Genomic DNA, 23,311 nt, shown 5'->3' on the forward strand with positions numbered 1-23,311 from the left:
ACATGATTGAACCTTCCCCGATCAATCAACCCAATATACTAGGAATGCATGATTGACCCCAAAATGACACACATAATAAGAGTCACCCGGGGGCCCATAGGGTCGAAAGATAAAAACACGAGCAATAAGACTAACGCCATCATGGTTGTTGGTTGCAAGACTCCTAAGAATTGAAATAATGGAGAAGGTGTCACAACCAAACCCGATATAGTCCACTGATGCATGTCACACTGTGTTGGATTGTTACAGAACATAAGAGATCAAAATATTTTATTTGTAGAAATATCATAATTCTTTTTAGATAATAGATACCATAGCCTCTAATTTTTTTACTATACATAAATTTACTCATCCACAAAAACTAATTTCTTTCCAATTAAATAATGTATATATTTATCTTATGTTGTATTTAAAGCTTTACAAAATTTCAAAATTTTCTTAGCATATACCCCCACTGAGTGAAAAACTATAATTTGAATCCATGCCTTGATGTTATTCAACTATGGGTGTTAAGTCAATTTGTGAGCCGGTTGAGCTTGGTTTAATAAATTGCTCATGAGCATAACTCGATGGATGAGCTAACGAGCTAAACTTGAGGTAGTCTCGACTTAAATCATTAGCTTGAGAGTCATATCGTTTAAAAAATATTAATATAAAATATAATTGATACGGCATCGCAAAATTATCTTGATCAGGCACGAATCTCGAGGCAAAACCTAGTTGGAAACTTCAAAAGATAATTTCGGAAGATGTTTATGCATAAGTTTATTAGAAATAATCAACAATTATCTCATTTATTTATATCAACCGAATATTTATTATTTATTTTATAAATTCACAATTTTTTAGTAATAATTATCGTAATCATAATTATTTTTTTGATATTAATGATCTGACTCGCGAGCTGACTCAAACTCTTAAGATTAAGATTGAGCATGCGCTCAGTTGATTAATAAAGCCCAAATTTAGATTGATATGAGCTTGACTCGACCTATTTACAACCCTATTTTCAACTAACCCACTAATTCTGAGTCCGATCAGAATTCACTTGGTTTAAACTGGGCCGGCTCAAATAGAACTGAGCCGGTCCATTCGCGAGCGCTGGTTTCAGTTTCCCGCCCACGCACAAGAAGGACAAAATTAAAGTAGCACGCACTCACTCTCTCTTTCTCTCCCTTCACTCCGAGCTGCGAAAAAAAGGACTTGCGGTTGAATCGGCAAAGCTGAGGTCTTTGTCCTAGACGCGCCACCATGAACAACTACCATGTATACGAGGCCATCGGCCGTGGCAAGCACTCCGTGAGCCTCTCCCTCCTCTCTTCCACCTCTACCTCGATCTCGTATTGTGTTCTAGGGTTTCTCTGTGGCCCAACTAACTGATCCCTTCTTAATTTTAATTTTATCATTATAAGACTGTTTACAAGGGAAGGATGAAGAAGTCGATCGAGTATTATGCCATCAAGAGCGTCGACAAATCCCAGAGGTCGAAGATCCTCCATGAAGTGAGCACATTTTCTTATTGCTACTTGATATAGGTTTTATTTATTTATTTTTTTTTCTGTTTCAACCTTTCAATAGAATTATGCGGCGAGAGAATGCAGTATAAATCGCTAATACGGAGTAGGCAGAGTTATTTATTATGCTATTTGTGCGAAGCTTCAATACTGAACTTTTTTCGTCAACATGTTGGTTGAGACTTGAGAATGCATCACGCATTAAGGAAATTTAGTTGGCAGCGAGCTTATCTGTGAAAAGCGTTATCCTGATTACGTTTTTGTGACATTATCTATTTTTCTATGCTTTCTGTATTACAGGTGAAGATGCTTCATGGCTTGTACCATCCAAATATTTTAAAATTCTATTCTTGGTGAGAATTAAGCAAAACTGAGAGTTCCCAGCCGTTGGCTGTACTGTATTGTGACCTATGGATTAAGTCTTTTACATGATGTTTTTCTATGGATTTGCTTCAGGTATGAAAGCTCGGCTCACCTTTGGCTGATACTTGAATACTGCGTTGGTAGAGACCTAATGAGTTTACTGAAGGAGGTATGCGGCTGATGTTAATTGTTCTGCCTGATTTCAGAATTTTTTAAAATTGCCTGCCAATTGTCCTGCTTTCAATTTTTAATCATTGCATTCTTTTGAAACTGAGCTAATGGAGGTACATTTTATTGTTTGAGGATCAAATGTTTCTCTGTTTTGGGAATGTGCATAAACAAAGGGAATATTTTTTAAATTTTTTTGGGAACAAGGTTGTTTGAGATATGGGCATGGAGAAATGATTTGACTAGAAGTTGAGTCGGACTTTTGAGCCCAAGGATCTTTGTTGGTGACATGTGTATTACTTCCCCAATATTATATTATGACTCGTTTTGAAAGAAAAAGAGCCTTTATGGCACCAAGTACGTTGCCTTTCTTTCTTTCAACCACTTTATTTTGTTAGGGTGTATACACATAATGCGATTCATGTATTGTTTAATTTGTTTGGCAGTATGAGATGATAGAATAGTTACAATAGTTTTTAGTATTATCGAATTTGATTCTTTTGTTTAGATACTAAATTGATTTTACTAACTCTAACTCATATAGTTTTGACTTTTAGAAAAAAAGATCAATGAGACACTGGTGCAATCATCGATAAAGGACACCATTAAATTTTAGAGATGTTAGGTGCAGAGGATAGTTCCCATATATCACTATTAATAACAAAAATGAATAATGATTCTTTTACCACTAAAAAATTGATATGCTTGTGTTTTGTTAGTTTACAAACATCATAATTAAATTTCTTGATTTAAATTTATTTGAATAATGAATGAAACATGATTTTGAGAAAACAAATGATGGGTGGACGAGGCATAGGCATTGAAACCATATTTTGTTTTTATTGAATTTAAGGGTTTTTGAGAGGAGATGATATTGAAAATTTTATAGAGTTCTCTTGATCATTGATTTCTCATGTTAGTTGAGACCTTTTTTTTAGCAAACCTAATTGCCCTCATGCCTTATTTTTGAAAGACGCAATATGATGGATAAACCACAACATTATACTTAGATTCTTTTGTTAGCTTTTGAATGAATAATTAGGTGGAAAATAGCTTAGTATGTAGAGGATATTCTGGAGTTCGAGGGATTTGTGTTAGAATATCTCTTTGACTGGCCATAGTGGTCAATGATCTGTCTACCATAGTTATTTTTTTGTTGCTATGATAATAGGTATATGAAAAAGGATTCATGTAGCCGACCCCACGTAGTGGGATAAAGGCTTGATGTTGTTGTTGTTGTTGTTGTATGATAATAGGTATATTAAATAAATTTATGAGAGAAGTTGGTCATCTTATCTGTAGCTCTTGAAGTAATGATCAAATAGCTTGAAGCAGATATCTCTGAGGATTTAAATTAAAGTTATGAGAAGACTGGAAGAGGACAGAATACTTGAGAATGTTAGAGTACAAGTACTAATTGTAGACATTTCTTAGGTGCTCTTAACAAGTTTTTTTTTCCTTGCATTACAAATGACTCAATTTTATACTTCCCTTCAAGAACTTGCGAACTAAGCACAATTACTTTAGATAATTTTTTCTATTTAATTGATATGTTTAATGAATGTTATGCAACTCTCATGTTTGATTTAGATTGTATCCCTTAATTCTGAGAGAGCCTGAGATATGTGCGTATTCTTATTGTTGTCCATGAAAAGAAAAACTATAATCTTGTTCATAGGAAAAGAATAGGAAAAGAAAAAAATGTCGCAATCCAACGATGAAGAGTACAACAACAGGAATAATTTGTAACAATACAATGATGATTGTTGTAGGAATGGGAAATATTTGTGGCAATGCAACGATGAAAGTTGCATTTCTAGAAAAAAGGACGGTGAAAAAGAGAGTGCTATAATAAAGTTTGCAATATTATGATGTAGTGATGGTGGTGGAAACAATGAATATGTAAGGCGGAGAACAAGCTTAGGGCTCTGATATAATGGCAATAGTTGGAGAGAATTGATTTGATGTCTTTTATTTCAACATGCATAAAATTTATACAATAATAAGAAAGCATCTAATATGAAAAAAAATATGAGATAATGGCATAAAATTAGTTACAAAATAATCATAATAGTTCACGAGTTGATGAGTAAATAATATGGATGCCACAGATCAATAAGGTGATAATGGAAGAGGAAGGAAAGACTACGGAGGTTTTGATGAGCATGGGTCCTTGTTGTAGGAAATTATGGCCGTATTACACAAAAAAAGTTGTTTGATATATATATACATGCAACAAAATGAATACATTTACAAGGAGAAGGAGAGAAGAGAGGGAAAGGATCCATTTTTATTGAAAGAGACATCATTTTTTCTTAGTGATTTGGTATGAAGATATTGACCATAATGATTTAAAAGTCTACATTGTTGATTTTTGTTTAGCATATAAGAAAAAAATTGGAATTAAAATTTAAAGTCATCACAATTTAGGTCTTATTTGGGATTTTTGCTTTTAAAAGCTACTTTCATTGCCTCAGTTTCAAAAAATGCTTTTCCAATAACAACTTTTTAAAGGCAAAAATTTAAAATAGCGGTGAAAAAGCTATCTTCCAAACACACATGATTTTTTTATTAATTGCTTTTTTTACAACGAAAGCAGTCAAAAAACTGTTCTAAATAAAGCCTTAATTACCTTAGATGTTTTATACTTTTAAAGATGCCAAAATATCTTATTTTATTTTTTTTTTGAAAATTAAATTCATTGGCCATATTCCTTGAAAGTATTGGCCATATTCCATATGCAAGTTTAAGCATGCACATAAAAATTCATCAATTTTGACTAAATTATTTATTGCAAAGTATAAAACAATGCCTTATATTATTTGGTAAATGAATTAATGAAAAATTTGAAGAGTTGATCCTATTGTATAATGAAGTAAGTTTTGGTTCTTAATTAGGGATGAGCGGAATGTTCTGGTACCAATTGCTTGTGGGAAAGATTGTTTTTGGTGCTAGTTTGATGATAAACCCTTGTTTATTATCTCTTTCTTCTTCCTTTTTTAAATTCCTCGATTTCTCCCTGGGATTTTGTATTTAACTGAGAATTGAATTAAGGCTGTAGGGTGAGAAGCGTAAATGGTGCATGTAGGAAGGTCTTGCTTAATGCTGGAAACCAAGAGAAGTTATATGATAGTTTAAGGAATCTTATTTAGAGATAGAACTTTTCTGCAGGTAGTCTTGAAATTGATGCATGATGAGGATTTTTTTCTGTTACTTTTGAATTCTGTACAAAATAAGAGGATAGCCATTGTGGGGGTTGGGGATTGAGAAGTTAGGAGAAAATTCTTTATTTAATTTTTCTATTTATAAAAATATGGTTACATTTGAAATCAAACTAATCCAAATATTCTTATGTAGGTAAATCCTGAAGATTCTTTTATTTAATTTATAATAAAGGAAATATTAAAATTATATACATATATTGAAATAAAAATCCAAAAATATTTGAAAATACTATAATAATCTTGGTGTTTATCTCATGTTAACTCTCCCGGAGTAGATAGAACACTTATCGTGAAGTCATGTGTTGGAAGTTTAGTTTCTACGAAGAAGATATTTTGGAATTGGTTTATGAGCATGTCTTGGATTTTAAGCTGGTTTAGTTTGTTAATAGTTGGCAGGGTATGGATGTTTCAATTTAATATGCAACCATGCATCATAAAGCAAGCTTAAATTTGAACCATGGATGAAGATCCTATAGTCAAATGATAGTTCTAGAAGTGATAGTAAGAATTCAATCTACATTTCTTAGGAGGTAGCATATTATTGTGTTGAAATTCAAGGAATAACCTCTATATTTGGATGATGGTCTTATATGAATACATGGATGTATAGATAAATGTATTTCTTCATCTCAATAATTATGATGAGTAGATCTCTCAATCTTAGTAATAGGTTCATACATTATTGCAATGTAGACTTAGGAATATGCCAACACTACCTTAGAGCCATGCTCAGTTAGGGGGTGATTATTGATGATTGACCATCTTCATCATGTTCATTTGCATAATTGAGATCATCATAATAGTTTTCCTCATTAACTAAATTAACATTTCGATTAAGTTTTTAAATTGTTGGTGGTGATGCAGATGCTTGAACTTTTTGAATTGATTTAAGGTTTGTGATCCTTTGGAGTATAAGAAAGAAGCGTATGATATGTTAAGTAATCATATGTAGATCCTTTGAATTGTGATTTAGAGAAAGCATACGATAAAGTTCCAAGACAAGTGTTATGGAGAGTTCTAGAAAGGAAAGGAGTATTTTCTTGCTTATATTCAATTCATTACGATATGTATGCAGGAGCTGTTACTTGTGTTCGAATACAAGGTGGTTGGACCAAGTATTTTTTTTCCTTTTTCAGTTGGATTACTTCAAGGATCAGTCTTAAGCCCCTTTTTTTGCTTTAGTCATGAGGTTGTACCTTGGTGTATGCTTTTTGTTGATGATATTCTTCTTATTGATGAGACTAGAGAGGGATTTGAAGGTAAACTTGAATTATGGAGGTCAATCTTAGAGTCTAAAGGTTTTTGATTGAGTATATATAAAACCAAAAATATGGAATGCAATTTTAATAGTAATAGATCTAGTGAGGGTATTTTGACTTTGGGCAATCAAGTCATTGATAAGCGTGCATGTTTTAGATATCTTGGGCCTATTGTTTAGAGTATTGGTGAAATAGATGAGGAAATTATTTGTAGAATTCAAGTTGGATGGTTGAAGTGGAGGAAAGCATCGGGCTTGTTGTGTGATTAGAAAAGTTCCCCTCACATTTAAGGGAAAATTCTAGAAGATGGTGGTGAGACTTGCAATGATTTATGATGCAGAATGTTGGCCATTAAAGGAGAAGCATAATATTATTGTTAAGTACTTAAGTGTTGCAGAGATGAGCATGCTTAGCTGGATGAGTGACTTTACTCTTAGAGATAGGATACGAAATGAGCATATACGTGAAAAAGTTTGAGTTGCTCCAATGGAAGATAAGATTAGTGAGAGTTGCCTTTAGATGGTTTTGTCACATAAAACAGCGGCCTTCCGATGACCCGGTTAAGAGAGTAGATGTATTAGATTTGACTTATGTTAAGAAAGGTATAGGTGGACCTAAAAGACTTGGTTACAAATATTAGAAATGACATTTCTTTGTTAGATTTAAATGTGAATTTGATTCTTAACATAGACATAAATGAAGAAAAAGATTCATGTACCTGACGCCATGTAGTGGGATAAAGGTTTGATGTTGTTGTTGTTGTTGTATATGTTGAGTTATCATGATAATACGGTTTTCGATGGATATGGACATAGTAACCATATTTATAATTATCATAAGATTTATACTAATATTATATAATATTCTAGATGAGACACTCAACTATCATGGAATGTTAAAAATGAATTATTGTAGAAATTTGGGTGCCTTGAAGATTTTTGTCATCTAAGATACTGGTGATGATTGGAATCATAATCATAATTGTAATATGACACATGAGACCCATTATCATATGACTAGTTATAGTTTTTATATTAATGTGAATAAGAGTAATGATAATATGTATCATCATGTGATGATCTTAGACCATATGCTTGATAAATGTGTAGTTTTTTATGCTTATGGGATTTACGAAGCTTTTGATAATATTTGTTACATTGTTTCCAAATTGTGTTAGAAGAATTTCATACTTCTACAAGTGAGTTTAAATGTGCCTAATGTATCTCACAAAAGCCAAGCATAATCTTTGTATTCTTGAGTAGACAAGCATGGTTTTAATGATTCCATGATAATTGCTGAAGTAAATCATATGGGGTTGGGGGCTAAGGTTAGTTTGTATTTTGTCATTTTTTTGGGAACTTGGTGGTGGTTTGGGACTTGTAAGGGGAAGGGAAATGTATGGTGACTTGAGTTTAGCTGTAGTTAACTTCGAAAATTAATTGCAACCAAATAATGCAAAAGGAATGTTTATATACCAATTGATGTCAAAAAACTTGTTCTTGAAAACAATTTGATGAAGGAACCTTGTTTTTTTTTCCTCTTGTTTCTTTTGAAATTTCTTGATATCTCTCTTAGATTCAGTCCGTAATTGAAAGAAAATTGAATTACGCTTGTATAGAGAGAAATAAGAAATTTGTTTAGAAAAATCTAGAAAAATACGTTACAACAACAACAACAACATCAAGCCTTTGTCCCACTATGTGGGGTCGGCTACGTGAATCTTTTTTCTTTATTGTGTCATGTTAAAAGTCAAATTCTCGTTTAAATCTAATAAAGAAAGATCATACCTAATATTTTATAACCAGGTATTTCTAGGTCTACCTCTATCTTTCTTAACATAAGTCAAATCTAATACTCTACTTTCCTAAACGAGTCATCGGAAGGCTGTCGTTTTAACCAAACCATCTAAAGCGACTATTTCTAATCTTATCTTCCACTGGAGCTACTCCAACCTTTTCATGTATATGCTCATTTCGCATCCTATCTCTAAGGGTAAAGCCACTCATCCACGTGAGCATCCTTATCTATGCAACACTTAACTTAGTATTATGCTTCTCTTTTAATGGCCAACATTCGGCACCATAAATCATTGCAAGTCTCACCACTATCTTATAGAATTTTCCCTTAAGTTTGAGGGAGACTTTTCTATCACACAGCAAGCCTGATGCATTCCTCCACTTCAACCATCCAACTTGAATTCTGTTGATAATATCCTTATCTATTTCACCATCACTTTGAACAATAGATCCAAGATATCTAAAACGTGTACTCTTATTAATGACTTGATCGTCCAAAGCCACAATCTCCTCATTAGATCTATTACTACAAATATTACACTCCATATATTTAGTTTTAGATCCACTCAAGTGAAAACCTTTAGAATAATACGTTACATTTAAAATAAAACATACGGTACATTTAAAATATTCATTACAAGCTTCTAAATCTATCTATAAAAATATGGTTCAGCTAAAATAAAATATATTTTAAATTCATAACTAAATAAGCCCCAAAGTTCCTCTAATCAAATTTAAAATAATGATAATCCTAAAAAAAGAAATACATTGAAATGGAAAATCCTTGACATATTCCAAAATTTTAGAAATATTTTGGAAAAAAAACTAGAATAATATTCATGCATCTTATACTGCATCATTGGTTTCATCAGTTTATGAAGATAATGATATTGATTTTGAAAACTTAGAGCCGATATTGAAAAGGAATGTTTTTGAAATGCATATTCTGCTCCCAAGTCCTAACGGGATTGGAGTTTATCTCCCTTTAAATTCTCTGTCATTATATATACACCAAAGCCCTACATGGGGTCCTGGTTGGGTCCCTTTATGTTGAGTACCCACCCATACCCACCCATACCCACCTATAAGGCCATGGGCGTACCCATACCCACCCATACCCAATGGGTATGGGTGGGTACATGGGTGGGTGTGGGTATGAGTACCCAATGCAGAGCTCTGAATTATACACCTGTATGCTTCTTGTATTTATTTCTATATATTTTCTATTGGTCATATATGTAATTTGAATAACAATACCTGTTATTGTTATAGAAAGATACAAAATGAGACGAAATAGATGAGGGGAATATTGCCTAAAATGATGTAAGATGGTTTAGAAGCTATAAGATTTACTAGTAAAACCTTAGATGAGATTCATAATGAAAAAAAAAACCTAATCGCAAGTTGCCACTTATTAAGGCTTCGTTTGATTCGATTTATGCTTATATAAAAAGGAGTTTTAGATAAGGAGGTTGAGAAAAAGCTGTTAAATAAAATGAAGTTTCAATAATGAGATATGTTTGAGTAATATTTTTAAAAGTGCTTATTAATACTTGAAAGCATATTTAAATTGTTTGTTTAGGAGTTCAACTTTAACAATTTTATTACAAAAGACTAAATTATCCATACTTAAATTTAAGTATATGTAATTAAATTTTTTTATTTTACAAGGTAAAATTTATATAAATATATTTATGCTAGAAAATCAATTTATGTTGTCAACAAGAAAACCATTTTCGTAATTCCATTTTATTATATAAAAGACATATTTTCTCAAATAAACTACAAACACAATCGCAAAATGTGTCAATTCACATTAATCCAGATGTTTAAATATGATATATGGATGGTAGATTTGGGTTTTCTTTGGAGTGAGTGAAGCGAATTAAAGGACCCTTTATTTATGAGAAAGACGACGAAGATCAAATAAGGCATACTTTGAGGTGCGTGGTGGCTAGGTTAGTTTTGAAATTTTGCTTCCAAAACTCTGTTCTGTGACGGAAAAGCAGATACAAAATAAATTTTGTAACCGCAAAAAAAACAACGTTTACTAAAAAGTAATTATGAATAAGTTTTGATTCCAAACAAATAACACTAACTGATTTTGACGTATTAAAACAGAGAACGGAGGAAATACGCCTAATCAAACGAGGCCTAACTCTAGCAATTAATCACTTTTAATGTATAAAACTACAAACACAGTTCTTTCATTACAAATAATACTTTAATATTCACAAAAAATTAAATTTTCATGAGACAAAAAATGAACCTATATAAAATTTCAGCAACTATCAATATTTGAAGTTTTTACAAAATCTTATATGTATCACACTTGATTAAATTTCTTTCATCGCCCAACCACTAAATAAATTAATAATAAGCATAAAAATAAAAGTCACCAGAAAGAAGATCCATGCCTTGTGCTGTCAAGGAGATTTGCCCTAGAAAGTAACCATCAAAACTTATGAGGCACTTTAAGATTTTACATCTAACTAGCTCATGCACCAAATTGACAAAACTGAAATTTTATGACTCATGAAGGCCCAAAATAAGAAATTCCTTAGCGTCCTCTAAGGTCAGGTCAAAAACTGTGATATTCAATTCTCCTGGCATTTACTCAATTGGAATCAACTACATGTTTTGTTAAAAAAAAAAAAAGCACATGTTTTGTTATTTCCTCATGAAATCATCAACCATCACAACTTAGGAGGCACTTTAAGAATTTACATCTAACTAGCACATGCACCAAATTGACAAAACTGAAATTTTATGACTCATGAAGGCCCAAAATAAGAAATTCCTTAGCGTCCCCTAAGGTCCGGTCAAAAACTGTGATATTCAATTGTCCTAGCATTTACTCAATAGGAATCAACTACATGTTTTGTTATTTCCATATGAAATCATCCATAAAAAGGAAAGCTAAGATGCGACAACAATATGCAGTCCTAAGCACTGCAACAATTAGCTTTTTCTCAAACTCTGTTCCATAACTATATCAATCAACGATCCTTTAGGCTTCTAGGGTCATATCCATCAACATTTTCCTCCTTAAGGCTTCAGCGACCTTAGCAATCAACCTTTCTGCCATGCTTCAGGACTGTAATATCATATTTGCATCATAAAACCGTTAAGTGGCCCCCACAAGCCACAATTTTTTAATTAAAAGACAAAATTAAATGATTTTCTTAAAGCATTAATGCAATGCAGAAGAACTTCATTTGCTTAGCAACCTTACTACTTTTTTCGAAATCTGTTACGCCTGGACTGGTCCCAGCTGGACCGGTCCGGTTCTACACCCGACGGCTCAAAGCCGGGCAGAACCAGGCGGAGAACAGAGAGAAGGGGCGGGATTTTGGTGGGCCCTAGCTGGGGTTAAAAAACATTGTGGGAGGGAAATTTTGAAATAGAAGGGTCTTTTAGGTATTTTGTAAAACTCCTTTATTGTTATTTAGGAGGATTGGGGGGAAATTGAAGGGCATCTTGAATTTGAATCTTCATTTGAGATCTAGGGTTTGCACTTGGGCTCTTGGCTTTGCCGGAGATTGTGGAGAACATTCTTCCTCTCGGATCGAAGAACAATTGTATCTTTGTTGTTTTGCTTTGATTTCTAGTGAAATACAAGCCTCTACTTGTGTTTTTCTCTCCGATTTCCCTATTTCCTGCTGTTTTCCTGCTATGGACAGCAGTTGGCTGCTGTATTTTTACTGGTTTGGGTTAGGAAACTTGTGAATACAAGTATTTTCTATCAAAATCATATAAATTACTTTACTGAATCATGGAAACGTTTATATTTTAGTTTGCTTTGTAGTTATAAATTATCACATTACATGGGAACATATTGAAAGCAAATAAGCCAAACATCGATTCCTGAAAGTGAAACCATGTAAAAGTTCATGAACCTTACCTCTATAACTAAGAAGGAAAATCCACATTTTAGAGAAATACATTTTAGGAGCTTTAGAATTCAAGTAATGGAGGAAAAAAACCTGCAACTTAATGCAGGGACTTTGAGCCAGTCAATTAGTTTTAAGCTTATATGAAGCGGACAGTATGAGTTTCTATTATTATCGTCATCATCATCCTTATCACATCATAATATGTTTTAATCTACTAACTTTAACGTTTTTTATAATAGTTTCACTTTGAGAAAAAAAGATCAAAATGGTCAGTGGACTATTTATAGATGATCATTTTAATCTCCGACTATCTCATATGTCCAATGTAATATTTTTGATTTCTCAGATCTGATCCAAAATAGTTTATTGACTTTTCAAATTTGATCTAAAATAATTCTATAGAGAGATTATTTTGAATTATATTATAGTTTGTGTTTCTTATTTCATTTTAAAGTGCACAACCCAGCTTCTACAACAACATTTTTTATAACATCCTATTTGATCTTTGAAGTTTCAGGGCTGTCCTTGTGGGAAGTATGTCTTCTTGCCTCTCACTCTCTTATATTCCTTCTGTATTTTACATGCATATGATATGTTTTGGAGATCAAATCAGCACCTAAAACTGCCACTAGAGCGAAATCAACATCAAATAACAATAAATTGTGGCCAAAATAAAGAGAAAACAATGATGGTATGCGAGAACAACACTAATAAAGTTGAAATAACAATCTTCAATCAAAGAAACACAAGAATGACAAGATATAATTGATGCACTGTTTTAGAGGTGAATCAGCTCTCCCCCAATTTCCTAGCAGCAACTAAAAATTCAAAATAACCTAAGAAAAACAACTTTAGAAAATTCTTCACATAATCCCCCCCCCCCCACATACAAACCTTTCTCCTTAAAACCAGCCCTAATCTCACCATAAATGCACCTCACATTTCCTCCAATGATCTCCCCTTAAACTTTTCTCGTCATAAATGCATCTCACATTCCCTCCAATGATCTACCCTTAAACTTTTTCCTCCTATAAGTCTGAAATGAGGTGCTGGGGCCCACAAAACAAGAACCTTTTGGCTCTTGAAATGAGGTGGGGTCCACAATTGTATCAGCATATTTGCATGGTTGGTGGATTTTTATTCCCTAATTTTCTGGTTTGTCATACTTCCATCACTAATGGACCAATGTCTTGAAGTAACCTATAACATTTGGCCAATCACCCAACACCCTACCGCCTCCCAAAAAGGGGAACACCAACGTCAGTCACCTGTCATCAGAACATTTGACAAACTTTCAACTTTTAATTGGATTTCCATTTTTAGGGCTTGAATGAATTGCCTTTTTGTTCATTGTTTGTTGCCTGTATAGGCGTAATATTTACTTGCTTTGCGTCATTTGCAAATTTTTTGCTGGTCTGAGGCCTTTCAACTCTGTTTTTATCTTTAGTTGAGCATTTATATAAATTGCTTCTCTTATATCATACCCTTTATTGGACAAAGATTTTCATTTTTTGTTTGGGCGAGGCATCAATTTTTGGTACATTAAACAACTTACATTTAACTTTGGGCATGCACAGCGCTTGATTTAGATCTAGTTTTGCTTTCATTACTTTCTGTTTCATACAGTTAGCCACATTCTGATTTTGTTTTTCGCTGTACACTTGAACAATTAATGTTAGTAATACGATAATTGTTAGAATAATTCAAACAGCACAATGCAACAATATTCACTGTTGTAACTTTTTTTGAAGTGGCATGTGCTTGTAATGATAAATCATTCTGCAGGATGGGCGACTTCCGGAAGACTCAATACATGACTTGGCTCATGATATCGTCAAGGCTGTCCAGTAATTGTTATCATGCCTTCAAACTTGCTATTAGAACTGCTTGCTTTTCAACTTTATGGCTTCATATTTGCTAATGATGTTGATATTATCATTTCTAGGTTTCTTCACTCAAAAGGAATACTTTACTGTGATTTAAAGCCATCAAACATTTTACTAGATGAAAATGGACATATAAAGGTAATTTATTTATATTTTACTTGATGATATAATAATTTTTTATTTCAAGTATGAAATTCACAATTATCTAATCTTATTTCTTGTTGCCGTATTGTCAATTGCAGCTCTGTGATTTTGGTTTGGCAATAAGGCTAAATGAAATAGAGAAAAATTCTCGTGACATGGTTGGTTTCTTTTCCCTTTGATTATGCATTTGGAAAGCTCTTGATTTATGCACAATATTTACATGACGTGTTTCTTTTGTGGTTAAAGAAATTGTATTTTGTGAACAGGTGCTACAGGCCAAGCGAGGCACTCCTTGCTATATGGCTCCGGAGCTTTTTAAGGATGGAGGAGTGAATTCTTATGCTTCTGATTTTTGGGCACTAGGTTGTGTATTGTATGAATGCTTTGCTGGAAAGCCTCCTTTTGTAGGAGATGAATTTACTAAGTTGGCAAAATCTATTCTCTTAGATTCTACCCCAGATCTTCCTAATAATCCGTCTGACGCTTTTGTGGATTTGGTCAATAGTTTGTTAATTAAAAATCCATCAGAAAGGTTAAGTTGGCCTGAACTTTGTGAACATAGATTTTGGCGAACTAAGCTCACATCTGTTTCTCTACCTCCTCAGCATGCTTTCAGTAACATGCTTCACTTATCTGCTAAATCATTGCTTACAGAAAGAAATGGTGAAAGACCTTCACAGCAGAGCACACCTTCAAAAGGCCGACAAAACAATGCAAATGATGGAAGTTCTTCTAAAAGGAAAAAGATATTTGAGACACCTCCGAAAAATTCAAACTTCACACGGAAAGTCCAAGTTAAAGCTGCTGATGCAGTCACTGAAGATAAGAGAAAAGTTGTTCAAAATGCTGGAAAGGATATCAATATTCTTAGACTTTCAAGGTTGGCAAAATTGAACCTTCAAAGAGAGAAGGAAAAGGAAAACTACAGGATTCCTCTTCCTAGAGAATGTGAGAACAATGCTGAAGTGAAAATCGATAACATTGACATGGAACTTGATTTTAGTGAAATCCCGGAGGATGATCCATCTGATGAAACTGATGCTTCTGAGAATCCTGCTATTTGTCTTAGTGAAAAACCTCCCATAGATAATTCCATTCCGGATACTCGAGCAACAGAGAACGACTTAAGCCAACAAGATGCAACTTGTGATATTTGTGTAATGCCTGAAGGCTCAAAGAAACCTGAGAATGATTCTCATTCTGAAAAAAATGAAATTGGTGCTACTCCTTCAAGTGTCTATCTTCAAAGAATGGGCCATCGCTCTAAAGCAACTTCTGCAGCTGACCCTGATACAGAGTCATCTAGGATTTCTTCTAATATCTTTGAAGTATTTTGGCATCCTACAGATCTCTCAGTCAAGCCCGTGATGCCTAGCCGTAAGGGCAGCAAAACATCGGATGCAATTCCGTCTCTTTCTTTTGAAGTTGTAACAGCATCTGAATATGTTAAGTTGCTGCCTGAACAGTTAAGCGCTCTTAATACTCAAATAATTCATGGTCTCAATGGGAGCCCTCAAAATTCAGAGAAAATTATCAAATACTTAGAAATATTAAGTTCAAATTCTGATGCCGCAAATCTAATAATGAATGGAGCAATAATGCTGTCACTTGTAAAGATGCTGCGGCATCCAAAGTCATCCATACTGCGTGCGCAGATTGCATCAGTGGTAGGCTTATTTATTCGCCATTCCACTTACATTGAAACTGAGTTAGCAAGTTCTGGTATTATAGATGCACTCGTACATGGATTAAGGGATAAGCAAGACAAAGTGAGGAGGTTCTCTATGGCCGCATTGGGAGAGCTGCTTTTCTATATATCTACGCTGAATTATACTGTTGGTAAAGATAACTGTGCTGCTGAATCCCCATCAAAGGACAAACGATCAACTGGTTGGCAGGTCAGTTTTTTGAATACCATTCATATTCTTTCTGGTATATTCCTCTTCTATGTTAGGGAATGTAAACCAAAATGGAGGATTAAAGTTAGGCTATATGCACTCGTGATCAAATTTATTTTCAACCTAAAAAGCTTAAGCATATATGTGAGAGCCAATCATTTGGTATTTCTATACCCAATATGTTGTTCATCTATTTGATATAGGAAACTAAACTCAATACTCTCATGTTCTTTAACAATTTTCATTTTATATGAAAGCTATGTATATTGACCATCATCCAGCTTCTGCCGGAGAAAAATGGCTTCTTAATTCTCAAACAATCCCTTTAGGGGCATTTGTTGACCTATATATATACTCCATAAACTACTCAAAAAATGAAAGTAACAATTGATTGCGCTGATAGGATCAAAGCATCACATTAACCTAAGGGGGCCTCTCGCAATCAAATTAAGTGAAAGCGATCGAAATCGCCGGACTACGGGCGACAAATTTTTCAATGTTGCCTGAATGTCGTACATTCACAAAATAAACTTCGTTGTTGAGTCTGGAACATAAAAAATATCTAGAAATGATTTTAATATTGTATGGGTCATCACATGATGCCAAAAAATGAACCTTAATAAATAAATAAATAAAAACTTATAAAATGCTATTCTATTCAAACCCTGCCAAATATCTCAATCCGGTACCTCCTACTATTCCATGCAAATTCAGGTCATGTACTGTCTAGTCCGTTAACAGAAACAAAGGATAACGAATAAACTAAACTTAAATGATTATTGACCATTGACCCAATTTCACACACACAATCAAACCATCATGAGCTCCCATTCTGTTTAATTTTCTATCTCGTCTCCAGTTGGCCCCACCTCACGTAATAGTTCTCTCAAATGATGCGACAATTTCCTCACGAACTCCCTCACAGCACAAAACTCTCAAATCTGAACTCCCTCTTCATTCGATTCATTTGCACGTAGAGACACCAACGTTCTGTCATGAGCTCTTCCCGAAGCCTGATTCCACCTCCAACACACGTGCCTGCCTGCATCTGTACAACCACCTAGCATCCGATCGCCCTCCCAGCTGCACACACAAGGCGACTGACCCGCTCCTAGTCGTAGACCTAATGCAACAGTCCAAACTCTTAACTATCGAAATATTGTTCGCTTTAGCCTAAGGGTCTCACGGTGTTGTCCCTTTGGTGTAACTTCCCAGTAGGTCATCCATCCCAGAATTGCTTCGTGATGAGCAAGTTTAATTGCGGAGTTTCTTGAATAAAATTCCAACCGTTATACCAAAAGATGCCTCGATGTTTAAGAATTTAGTTTCTTTTACTTAAAGGGTTCTTCAATCTCCCCATTTAAGTAACGAGCGCCTTCGTCAATATCTTTATCTCAGAATTATCCACCAGGTAGACTGGATTCTAGAGGTGTCCCCTACAAGTTCAAGTGGCGGCTCCCTTTAGGGTTCAAGAGGTGGCTCCAATGATGTAGTACTTTGTCTTGTATGACACCTAGTTCCCATTTTTCAATTGGTGTATTGCTCTGATACCATTTGTAACAGCCCAAATACTTAACTATAGAGATATTGTCCGCTTTGGCCTTCATGATTTTGTCTTGTTGGTGTAACTTTCCAGTAGGCCACCCATCCCAGAATTGCTCCGAATGAACACACTTAACTGCAGAGTTTTTTAAATGAAATTCTAACCATTATATCAAACGGTGCCTTGATGTTTAAAAGTTTTGCTTCTTTTACTTAAAGGGTTTCACACCCAATCTCTCGTACCTGATCTCTTAAAACTCATTTACAATCTACAACCATTTGACAAGGGAGATGAATTTAAGAATAACTCTAACTCACAAAGAGTAAATGTCCAAATCAAGAAAATATTTAAGATTCATTCTTAAATAATTTATGCTAGTAAAGACGTGACATCCTCTAGCCGGTGTCTTGGCCAGATGGCTCTAGAAAACTCGTAGCTTGGCCATACGACTCTACACTAAATTGTTATGATTGGTCCTCTAATAAGTGTCTTGGCCAGACGACTCCACAGAACTTGTGGCTTGGCGAGATGGCTTAACGTGGTAAATGACTGCAACCCTCTGACTTAGTGGCTTGGTTGAGCGATTCCACTGCATTATGGTCATGGCTAAAAGCCCGTATGTTCCCTATTTGCTATTTATCATTGAGAAATGAATTAGGGTATGATCGATGGGGCACAACCCGCCTCGGTTAGTTAAGGTTGACTTGAATTCGTTTTTTAGACAAACACTCACCTCAATTCTATAAGATACTCTTATAAGAAGCAAACTATGACTATCGATAAGGTTCCTTCGGTCAGATTGAGTTGACTACCTCTTTTGACTTAGTAGACTAGGGACCATGATGATTCAGGACGACAGAACCATGGGATTTTGATCGGGTTTATCATTATTCTCCCCACAATTTGCTTTAAGTGCAAGGTGACAAATTTCTAATATTAAATATCAAATCTAATTTTAAAACTGTTGCTACTATCTGCTGGATACTAAGTATCTATTTAATGACTAGCCTTAATTGAAAGTGCTCTATCATTATTAGGGGCTTGTGCCTATAAGAAACTAGAACTCATATCTTAAAGTCCTCACTAAAAGGGTGAAATATCTTGATAGTGTCTTATCTCTATTTAATTTACTTTTCAAAAATTTTTCCCGAAACATCATTCATTAAAATTCTTTTCGAATATGTGTGGAGAGATTGGGGCCCTAAAGCTCAAATTTTTGGAGCCCACAAAGAGGGTTTTCATATTGGAGAAAAAATGGCTTCTTAAAACAATACCCTTAGTGACAACTTTTTTTTTCACCTGATCATCTTGTTGGAAGGTTTTATGATTTGCTGTACACCAGTAGGAATTCGTTAGGAATTTGTCATTACTTTATTCAAGTTTTGAAATTCTGTTTTCTTGTTTTTGCCATTGAACTATTGTTTACATATAGATTATTCATTAACAGGTGTCAAATTCTCTTATTGGTTTGGTATCATCAATCTTGCGCAAGGGCGAGGATGATATAGTTCAGTTGTATGCGTTAAAAACCATAGATAACATATGCAGTCAAGGGGAAGAGTGGGCATCTCGTTTTGCAAGCCATGATGTTATTGAAAATATTTGTTACATTTATAAAGCCACAAACAAGCAGGAGAGTACTAGGCTTATTGCTGGATCTTGTTTAGTTCGCCTGGCTCATTTCAGCCCATCAACCATACAATTGATCTTTGAGAGGCTTTCAATCAAAGATACTGCTTCTTCTGTCGTCAAGGGTAGTCAACCTCGCGAAAAACAAATTTGTTTAAACCTCCTTAACATGGCTATTCTTAGTAACAATTTGTTATCTGGTATCTTGCGGCATCTTTCTACATTGATGGATGAGTTGGTTCCAGGACTAATATTACTTATTGAGCAAGGAAATGAGGTTTTACGTGGAAAAACACTTATATTTGTTGCTCTTCTTTGCAAAAGTAGTCGTAGGTGGTTTGCCCGATTTCTTTGCAATGCTAGATTACTATCTGCGGTGGACAGATTGGTGAAGGAGAAGGACAGCTTTATTCAGCTCTGCATGGAGACCTTTGTGCAGATGGTTTCTTCTACAGTGCCTGAGATACTTGAAACCGTTTCTGGAGATATACAGCAGATTATGGGAGGCAAAAGACATGGATTTGTGGCTTCTGTAACTGCAAGAAACAACACAAAAAATACATATGATCTATTTCCTGCTATTCTGAATCTTCTTGGAAGCTCTTCTTTCAAGCATAGAGTAGTGAGCAGCCAAGTCTTGTTCCAGCTGGCAAATCTAGGAAAGCTTTTAGAATCTCCTTTTCAGGTAATCGATGTGCTAAGCTAGTTGGTTTTTATTTCTTCTACCTCATTATCCATTGCTATGCGATGGTTCTTACAGAGTCTTCAAGAAACTGTAAAATAAATTTCATCTCTTAAAATTTTTAGAGTTCTTGTTGAGCTAGAACTCGAAGAACTTTGAAGTAAATTAAAGTTTGTTCTTGTTCTTGAATGAAATGCAGGGAAGAGATGATTTTCAGATTACTTTGTTGAGGATACTTGAAGCAGTCACAGAGGAATCATCTGTAATTCTTAATGATCCCAAAATTTTCACTGGTCGAATTCTTCCTGGTCTTGCCACTTTGTACAAGGGTAACAAAGACGGAGATGCTAGATTTTTGTGTTTGAAAATATTGTTTGATGTCATGATGGTGATTCTGAGTGACACATCAGATGCTTTGAAAAATGATGATGGGCAGATTCTGAAGGCTTTGAAAGTGATATCAGAGGAACATTTTCTCCCTCTTTATTCCAATTTTATTAAGGATGAAGATCCCATTCCAATGTATGCTCAAAAGCTTCTGGTGATGCTAATTGAGTATAAGTACATCAAAATCTCTGACATTTTGCATCTTGAAACAGTTTCAGAGTGCTTTGAGTTTCTGCTGAGTGATCTTTCTCTTGCAAATGTCAATAATGTGAAGCTCTGCCTTGCGTTGGCTTCTTCTCCTGAGATGGAGACCAGGATACTATCTCATTTACAAGTTGTTAGAAGGATTGGAAATCTTCTTGAGTTTGTGAATGCAAATGGAATGGAAGATTTCCTAGGATCAACACTTGGTCTTTGCAAGGCATTCCTTCTGCGTAGCATAGGAATCAATAAAGGATTAATCATTTGTAAGGAACCAGCTCTCCTAGGCCACACTGTCTTTGACAGAAGCCTAGATGCTGATCAGCAATGTTGCATCGAGGATATATCTGATTTGAGTTGTCACATGAGTGCATTTTTAGAACTGATTGGTAATTCTGATACACAGATCGCAGATTTGGCATCTGAATGTGTCGTCTTATTGGTCAAAGCAGCATCAAGAGAAGCTACGATGGGTCTTTTGACGAATCTTCCTAAAATAAGTGGACTTTTGGAACGTTTGAATGAGGAAGCCTCTATGTTGAAGTTGGTGCGGTTGTTATATGCTCTTGCTTTTGCCTGTAAGCAATACTTATCACAGGCGATGATACTCTCAATTTCTATGGCAGACGTGATGCGGATAGAAGTTCTGCTTTCAGATCTTAAGAACTCATGCGTCCCTAATATTTCCAACGCTGCTTTAAATTTAAGCACAGAGTTGCAGCGATTGCCTCGCTGTGTCTGAACTGAATATATCCTGGTAAAGTTATTTATGACGCCACTATTTTCTTTTTGTTGGTGTCTTGCTGTTTTTCCTTGTGAATTTGGTGTACATTTGGTTCCTGAAGAGGCCATTGACATACTATCTTGGCTGGAACAGACAAGCCTAATTGCAATGAGCATACTCCTGTGTTAGATGTATATTAGTTGGATTATAGCATGAAGATGGTGTTCAAATTGCATGGATCTCATGGATATTGAGGGCATTTTTTCATATTCAAACCATGGTGGGGTTAGAATATATTACGCAAGTGTTACTTTAGTTACAAGAGAGAAATGGAGAGAGATTAGAGGGTGAGAGAATGATAGAGAGGGAAGTGGTGGATGCCTCTTTCATCTTCTTTTCTACTCTCCTCCAATTCTCTTGTTACACACACTAATGCATTGTATGATACCTAACAAATATTGATTTGAAGGAAACCGAGAATGTAATACTATATGAATTAGGTGAGGCTCCTTAGGCCATCCAAAGTTCTGCTTGTGATCCTCTATGGCTTAGAATCATCATTGACTCAAGACACCTTTTTGCAGGTTAGTATTTTTATCTTTATTTAATATTGAATTTTCATGCCATAAATGCTCTCCAGGTTTTGAGTATAATTTAAGAAATTTCTTAGAAGATATTCTTTCCCATTTGAACTAGGGGAAAGATAAAGGTTAAGCTTCTTACTATGATTATACTAAGGCTTTATTTTGGACAACTTTTTTTCTACTTTCTAAAGCAATTTTCCAGTACAAAAAATTTAGTTTAAGAATTATTTTTACTAAAAAGTTGCTTTAAAAAATAATAAGGAATCTGTAACAAATGAAGCCTAAGATTAACCAAGCATGTTTAGAAACTCATTATGTGGTCATTCAAAAACAATATAGATATAACAGAAGAGCTATATAACTTTTGTTTTAGCTTTAATTCATGAGTGGCAATTTGTTTTCACATTAGAGTCGTGTTCAGCATCTTTATAACTAAGCCATCTCTTAAACTATTTGATGTTAATCTCATGATTTATATTTTTCGCCTTTCAACTCTGTTAAGTTTGGCATGTACTTATAGTTTGCATAAACAAAATTGCTCGTGTGATGCCTGAATGAAATCGTCTGCCATGTGATATTGTAAGACACCTTTTGCTTTGATTTAGTTTTGCTACTTCTGAACATTTTTTAATGTTTGTTTGATTTGAAAGATTTTGGGTATAAAATATGAAAATGTAAGGGTTTTAGAAATGTAGGTATTTGATTTGATGAAAAGTAAATTTAAAGTAAAATATGATCAATTAGGAATTTATTCCTGGGCCATTTTTGGTGTATTCCAAAATTGATCAATTTTAGTATACTTTTGAATTCAACTCAAGTGACCATCATTGCCTCCCATTTATAGACACTGCCACCGTTAGCCATTACTGACCACATGTCGCCTTCGCGAACACCCTGTTGTGAATTTGTGATCACCATTGGCTGCCATTGTTGCTGTCGATTGTCACTGTCTCTATTGTCATTTTTGCTATCGCTATTTATTGGTGAATTTATCTTCATCATTGGGTGAAGATAATTTTTTTTGATGCACCTATTTTTATTGGTCGGTATCTGAACATCTCTCTATATGGTATCTTCAAATCATCATTCATGGATGTTAATTGAGGCTTTGTGAAGCCTCAATAATTTAATGGATACTATTTTTGTGAGCATATCGATGTAGTTTTTTGCTCCTTTGATTTTGATAAGCTGCAAAACATCTTCAAGCAAGCTACGTATGTAGTGATAATTAAAATAAATGTGCTTTGTTCGTGAGTGGAAAGCAACATTTTTTATTGGTTGACTGACACTTTGACTATCACAGAGTAGAGAAACATCTTTTTGTGTCTGGTTGAGTTCTTTTAGAAAGTCTTTTTAGGTAAATCATCTCTTTTTTGGTTTTTGTGATATGTACATATTTAGCTAATATTATTG

General features: G+C 34.4%; 1 protein-coding gene across 1 annotated transcript; it reads left to right on the forward strand.

Moving 5' to 3' along the window:
• The first annotated feature begins 1,074 nt into the window (after positions 1–1,074).
• LOC110093096 (serine/threonine-protein kinase RUNKEL) lies at positions 1,075–21,926 on the forward strand. The gene is made up of 10 exons (XM_020817883.2): positions 1,075–1,299; positions 1,413–1,502; positions 1,815–1,867; positions 1,971–2,046; positions 14,006–14,067; positions 14,166–14,244; positions 14,349–14,408; positions 14,517–16,148; positions 19,139–20,005; positions 20,202–21,926. Exons 1-10 carry the CDS (start codon positions 1,252–1,254, stop codon positions 21,330–21,332), a joined length of 4,098 nt encoding a protein of 1,365 aa, XP_020673542.1. The 5' UTR covers positions 1,075–1,251; the 3' UTR covers positions 21,333–21,926.
• The last annotated feature ends 1,385 nt before the right edge of the window (positions 21,927–23,311 follow it).

This window comes from Dendrobium catenatum, unplaced genomic scaffold (assembly GCF_001605985.2).
Source record: "Dendrobium catenatum unplaced genomic scaffold, ASM160598v2 fragScaff_scaffold_414, whole genome shotgun sequence".
Taxonomy (NCBI): domain Eukaryota; kingdom Viridiplantae; phylum Streptophyta; class Magnoliopsida; order Asparagales; family Orchidaceae; genus Dendrobium; species Dendrobium catenatum.

Bases quoted from the DNA above. Each gene is read 5' to 3' on its own strand.
- LOC110093096 (XM_020817883.2), top strand. From the start codon at position 1,252: ATGAACAACTACCATGTATACGAGGCCATCGGCCGTGGCAAGCACTCC. The intron at 1,503-1,814 runs GTGAGCACATTT...TCTGTATTACAG, and splicing joins GGTCGAAGATCCTCCATGAA to GTGAAGATGCTTCATGGCTT. The intron at 2,047-14,005 runs GTATGCGGCTGA...ATCATTCTGCAG, and splicing joins TAATGAGTTTACTGAAGGAG to GATGGGCGACTTCCGGAAGA.